The sequence below is a fragment of the Protobothrops mucrosquamatus genome, unplaced genomic scaffold (assembly GCF_001527695.2).
Source record: "Protobothrops mucrosquamatus isolate PMUCROS unplaced genomic scaffold, P.Mucros_1.0 scaffold3099, whole genome shotgun sequence".
Taxonomy (NCBI): domain Eukaryota; kingdom Metazoa; phylum Chordata; class Lepidosauria; order Squamata; family Viperidae; genus Protobothrops; species Protobothrops mucrosquamatus.
This window is the reverse complement of record NW_015389107.1, coordinates 1,276-8,066: the sequence shown is the minus strand read 5'-3', so window position 1 is coordinate 8,066 and position 6,791 is coordinate 1,276. Positions and strand designations below refer to the sequence as shown.

Sequence of the window (6,791 nt, the reverse complement as noted above, 5' to 3'; positions counted from 1 at the left end):
TCTCTATAAATAACATTAATAGGCTTATTGGATGTTTACTTTTTTGTGAAGATTCTTCCAAACTTTTTTAAAAGGAGAAATATTAAGATGTCCAATTACATTAAAATCCCATTCCCTTTGCAAACAGGTATGCCATGTTAAAAAACACACATAAAAAAATAAACGTAAGCTTAGGTCCATAAGTCTCTGCAGAGTTGGTAAATTAAGGCAAAAAAAAAAAAAAACCCAAGAGAAATAATCTAAAAAAGGACTGACAAAGAAACTAGATTTGCATTTATGTATAATTTATACATTAAGTATAAAAATAATGGCAATCTTGAAGAGCCATTTCACTATACATTATATCAGTTTTGTTTCCTTCCTTAATCCAATTGGAAACCAGTAGAATTCCAGGAAGATTTGATTTACTAATCTACAACCTTCTATTTTACATTCAAATATCAATTTACATGAAAAAGATAGTACACACTTCTCTGGATATGGGGCAAGGAGTTGCCTTTTACCAGCTAGATCAAGCAATGAAATTATTTTTAATTCCCAGTGATCATAATCCTCTTTGCAAATAATAAGTTCTTGGATTTGTACATAGGCTGTTGATTTCAAGCTAGACACAAACGACACTTTTGAAATGAATACAAAAGCCTGATTTCTACGACACATCAAAGTTCACATTAGTCAGACAACCCTTCTTACATCATTGCTTTGCAATCAAATGTTAGGATAGCTTCTTAATGTCAAAACAAAATGCAAAGCAAATATTTAATGTTAATCCACCTGGCTCATACATTTTATCTAAATGCCACTGTAATACAGCAACTCATTTTTCAATTATGTGCAACTTGTTTTTACTTTACTTCTAGATAATAAAGAATGCTAGAGTCTCCCACTAAGACAGGTGATTCAAAGCAGAAATCTAAGCTATCACAAAATTTACAGTAGATATTGATACAAGAATAAAGTTGTGGATTTTTGGTTTGGTTTTTGGATCAACAAAAGGAAGGAATATGCATTTGCATTCAGAATCACTACCTCGAGATTATGGCATAAACTGCATCCATCTGCAAAACTGCTTTTGTTCAAATCTACTGTTCCCTGCAAAACATGCATGTATACTGGGATCAATATTTTCAACCAGATAGCCTTTATTTTACACTTTCGTCAGTCAGTTATGTTTAATATGGAAAACAGAGCCCCATACTAGTGTGTCACTTCATGAGTCTTCACCATGAGCAATATTTGCTTTAAACTTTCTGATCAATTTCAGCACAGAGAACAGCCATTTCAATCTGTTATCATTATACAATATATCTTAAACTTAAATCATTCAAACACACTTAACACAGATGCAGTTGTGCTTTGATCTCCTCAAGGACCTGATAGCAACATTCAACTTTATATTCTGTGGAAAATTAGTCTTCTATTTTTGATTTCATTACAATATCCCTGCATATTAAAGGAATCCTTTCAGTGTATTACATGAATAGTTTATTATGAAACTGGTTAAGACTGATTCAGAAAAATTGGCGAAATGTTTCTGCTTTAACGTTCTTTCCAGAATCACATGAGGAACCAAGAATACTCCATTTAAGAATTTTAGATAAACCAGTTGAAGACAATGTTTGATTTGCTTGTTCATTCTTCTAAATCAAGTGTGTTTAGTTCTTCTTCTAGTTCTTCCAAGTCCTCGCCGGTAAATAGATTTTCATCAACAGGTACAGCATCAATTACACCGTTTTCTGGGTTGCCTTCCATGTCACTGTCAGAATCTAAATCACTTTGCTCTCCGTTTTCAAGTCCACCCCCTGAAGCTTCACTTAACTTGTTGTCTGAAAAATAAAACATTTCTTATTTGTGTATGTGTCTTTCAGTCCCTCTTAACCTCTGGCTACTGCCTAGAGTAGTCCCTGCAATTTCCTTGGCTAAATTTTGGCAATGGTGTTTCCCTTGTTTGCTTCCTAGGCTGAGAGTGTGTGACTGGCCCAACGCCCCCAAACTGGCTTTCTACGTAAGGTGGGATTCAAACTCAAGGTCTCACAGTTTCTAAGCCAGCGGCTTGATCGCTATACAAAGTTGTACCTATTTATGCATCAATCATATTTAATATCATTAAACATGACTGATGTACTTGAAAAATACATCAAAGCTGAGGAACTAGAAAGTAAAACTATCAAAGCATTATATTTAGAAATAAACTTCTCAGAAATCAGAAATCTACTACTTCACCTCCTAGACGAATTTAGGTATTGCAAAAGATGCAAAAAGTTCCTTATGAGGAGGCAGATTTAGGACTTTAGCTTTATTTTCAAGAGGAGGTTTTGACTCTCCCACTTGGAAACAATTTTATCATGTTTTTGCACCTATTTTTATGTTATTTGGGATAAGTTAAGAAACTCAATTATCAAAACAAATCATACTTGCAATAGGAGTCATATTTTGGGATTCACTATTAAATATAGGATAATATTCAGAATCTAAAAATTACCAAAATCTTCCCCATTAGCATAAAACAGGTGTTTAAATGCCTTACCATCCTTCTCAGCGGAAGCGTATATGCTAAATCGTTCCAGACTAGCTACAGTAATTCCAGTCTCATCCACAGCTTTTGGAACATAAAGATTCAAGTCGATATCATTTACATCAACAAGTTCATCAACCTGAAGTGGAAGAAACATGGTTTCCCATAATTAGGCTTTCTAATCTTGCTTATAGCAATAAATAAATAAATAAATAAATAAATAAGTTATCTCTGTATTTAATATTTTTGTTCAATTGCCTGTGCACTGGACTACAACCTTAAAGCAAGTACTGATGGAGGAATTTAGCATGTGCATTTAACTATAGGATTTTTTAATTGTAAAGGGCATTTTTTTCTCAGTATCACATACTCATTGCTCTTGCAGCTGCTTTACCTCATCTTCTTCTGTCCCTTGAATATAATCGGTGTCATCTGCTTCTTCATCATCTGCATCAACTAGTTCTGGACGGAACTCAAACACTTCACGCCCGCTGATCTAGCCATGGAGAAAAGGACCAACATTAAGCAGAATTGTATTATGGACAGATGGACTTCAAGACAACTTGCACTAATAAAAGTATGGCCTAATTTTGCTATATAAAAGAGCAGAACATACCACCAATGCTTTACCAGCTTTAAAGTCCGCTTTCCTTCTTTCCATATCTTGCTCAGCCTTACTAATTTTTTCTTGTCTTTTTCTTTTCTTCCATGCAAGAAAAGACTCTAAAGTAATTTTAGTAACATTTGGTCCTAAGGCAGAACGCTGCAAGATAAAAAACAATCACTTTGCAGGATCTTAAAAGACTTTCTTTTCCCCCCCTTTCTCATTCTCTAGTACATTAAAATTGAAATCTATCATAAATCTTTTCAGCAAAATTGTGAGTATATATGGCTTAGATCCCTTGAATTTCTAGCTTATTTGGAACCAAAGGCAGGACTTCATGTTTTTAAATTGTAGGTTCCAGAACCTACAAGCAGTTGGAAATATAAAATATAAATTAAAATTAAGGTCAAAAAACCATCTATATTAATTTCATATTATTTATTACTATCCAATGACATATACAAGACAAATTCATTACCATAAAGATATTCAGTTAAGATAAATGGGTGACCCCTGGAGGCAAATACTAGTATTTATTTTCATAATGTCTAATGTTGCAGAAATTAAAAAGCTTAAATTTTTTAAAGTAGGCTAATAGAATACTGCAGCTCTATAAATCTTTCTCAAGAATTAAAAAATTATAATTGCAATTTAATAATATCTCTAAATTTAACATTCTCAGCTTTACTCAATTAATGGGATCCTCTCATTGCCCAAATAACTGCATTCCTTCTCCCACTCTATCTATTTCAGGGTAAGTGGCTACATTACCTCTTTTTCTATTAGATCTTCCAAAGAAATCTCTTCTTCTTTTTCTTCTTTCTTTTTGTCCTTTTTGAGCACAAAGCCAGGAGGAAGTGCATGGCGGTACATGCAATTGTCACCTCCACCGGGACAGACCCAAAACCAGCCGTATTTGTTGTTTTCAATAGCATCAAGGAAATACTTGCACACCTGCATTAAACATTTAGCATCAAACTCTGTTTTCTATTTTTATACCCACAAGAGAATGCTTCTTATTCCTGGGGACAAAATGCAAACATATGAATTCACCCGGAGCAATATCAAAGCAGGTTGAGAAGGTAATATGTCAATGTTTGCTTTATTTGCACAGAATAAAGTGTCTACATTCATTTTTCTCCGAGATATAATTCTCTTAGTTAAAATGCTTTTAGTTATTTTTGTATTTGACCCCAATCCCTTCAGATGATATTACTACATTTGTTATCTCATTCTCTATTCATATTAGTATATCCATAGTTACTTAGTAACTATATAATCCTGAATAGATCTGAAGTAGCTCTTTAATTTATGATTGGGAAAAGGTAGTTTATACAGTACCTATATTTCCAAAATTATTCCTTTATACTGACACATGTAAGTATCATTCCTTGAAACAGGATTTGTTTTCTCTATATAAATCTCAGCCCACCTTCATGCCTTTCATGTCTAAAATAGAAGTAGTAAAAACAAAGTTGGAATTACATCCAGAAAGCATTAAATAATCTATGGCACAATAATTATATGCCTGAGATAGTTCTAATTCTATGGATTCTATATTTCCCTCCATTGTATTGTGTTAATATGCCATTACTGAGGTTAATTTGTCCAGGCTAAAACAAACTATACTTTTGAATCATGGAAGTTTTGAAAAGTTTCAGCTATTATTACACTAGCCTTCCATAGCACACAGTGAGTATTTCAGTTCATTTTATCAGTGGGTTTCTCTCCTACACAGAAAGAATACACAATGAAATAATATGTAAAATCTACATAAAGGAATTCTAGTACAAATTCTTTAAGAACCAAAAATACATACGATTTGTGTTTTAGGTTTTTTCTTTTCAGCCTCCCCATGCTTCTTGTTCACTACTTCCTCCAGCTTTTTTTCATCCCAGTTATCCATTGTATCTAGACAGAACAGCAAAATGTTTCATGAAAAGAAAAATCCAATGTTTTTGATCTCCTTACAAACATATCTAAAAAAATAAACAAAAAGCACCATCCCATGCTTAATAAGATGCACTTATAACACTACTACACTGTTTGTGTTATTATGAAGGCCTTTAACAACAGTATGATTAGTTTTTAATTATTTACTATTCTTATTGTAATTGTCCTGAAAACAGGTAGCCAAGAAATATCTTGTTAAAATGGTAGAAAACAGATCTCACTGCTACTTACAAAACTTCATCTAAGAGAAGAATACTTTCCCTAATAAATATTATTTATATTAATTTACAGGACTTAACTTAAACCTATTTTACAGAAATAACCTACCTTTTTCAAGCTCCTCATCTCGTGCATCAATGTAGACACTTCTCTTTTCACACTTCCTCTCTAAAGACAAGTCATGAGAGAATTTGCACTTGTCTCCTTTTGTGCACTGCCCTTGCTTGAAAAAGGCACAGACTACTGATTTTGGATCCGCTCCTGTAAATTTTGCACACTGTTTAGTATTTTTTTTTTCAGATTAAACAAATAAACCTGAAATTCAACACTAAAAAAATGCAGAAAGTAAATTACCTTTGCTTATTTTTTGGGCTGCAACTACAGGTTTGAAAAGCTCATTCAATTCTTGCAATTCTTTCTTCTTATCGTCTTTCTTTCCTTTTTTGTCAGCATCTGTTTGAGCAGCCTAGTAGAACAGATCATCATCATTATGATATATAGCCATTAGTATTATAGAATTATAATACTACCCATAGCCATTTGGCTATAACCATAGGTATAACAAAAAAGCAATCAAATCACGATATGTGCAAAGGGAAAAGAGGAAAGCCTAGTATTTACTTACCTGCCGTGGGTTTTGTTGACCAAATTTAACTTGGTGGGTCACTGCCTTGATAAACTTTTGTTGTTTTGCTCCTTTCTTATTCTTTAAGCCGAACGTTTTATCCTAAATTTGAAATATTTGCATGAGTTAGCATTGCATTTTACAAAATTCAAGTAAAGCAATCCAGTTTTTGAAATTTATCTTTAGTAAGAACATAAACTATAACAATTTTTTTTGCTTTATTAGAATACATTTATATTCAAAAATATATCCACTTAAATAATAAAACATCATTTTTATAAGAAATGCCAATCAAAGGAAAACATGTAGACTTAGTTCTTCCTTATCCATCGGTCCAATTTCTTGCAATATATATTCAATTTTGTGTCCAGACACAATGTCTGGTGGTTGTAGCCATATAAATAAAATTGGTTATTGTGTTTGGTCTTGGACCATAAATAAAATTTTAAATTGATTTTAAATTGATTATTTAAATAATTGAAAGATTTTAACTCAAAGCCCTGCAGACTCAGGGGTTATAATAAACATGCTTAGGTGACAGTAAAACTGAAGTAAAATATTCTGCATACAAAGCTAAAAAGAAAATATATGAAAAACAGAACTCTGTGTATATACCCTATAATTCTATCGACAGCAATATATCAGGCTATTAAAGTAGATGCAGCATTATATAATTATTTATTTGAGCATAATTAGGATGGAAGCCTTCAAGCATTTTTATTTTCCCCTCATATAACATAATAGACAGCCTTAAATATAGCTGAATATCTCTTTGTTTTTTCTCTGCTACAGTGTTACAGTTAAGCCAGTTAAATCCTACATTTTGTGGGTTAATTTTCACTCCAAATGATTCAACAAATCTTGTATATGTTCGG

The 6,791-nt window shown here is 32.5% G+C and overlaps 1 protein-coding gene across 1 annotated transcript; it reads right to left on the bottom strand.

The window, feature by feature from the left end:
* Window positions 1-267: 267 nt before the first annotated feature.
* On the bottom strand, window positions 268-6,018 carry ZC3H15 (zinc finger CCCH-type containing 15; the record flags this gene model as incomplete). The annotated part of the gene is made up of 9 exons (XM_015826398.1): window positions 268-1,826; window positions 2,528-2,654; window positions 2,910-3,011; window positions 3,132-3,278; window positions 3,891-4,073; window positions 4,939-5,030; window positions 5,400-5,552; window positions 5,646-5,757; window positions 5,917-6,018. Coding segments are annotated over 9 exons (1,212 nt in total), but the record flags the coding sequence as incomplete, so codon positions are not given.
* Between the last annotated feature and the right edge of the window lie 773 nt (window positions 6,019-6,791).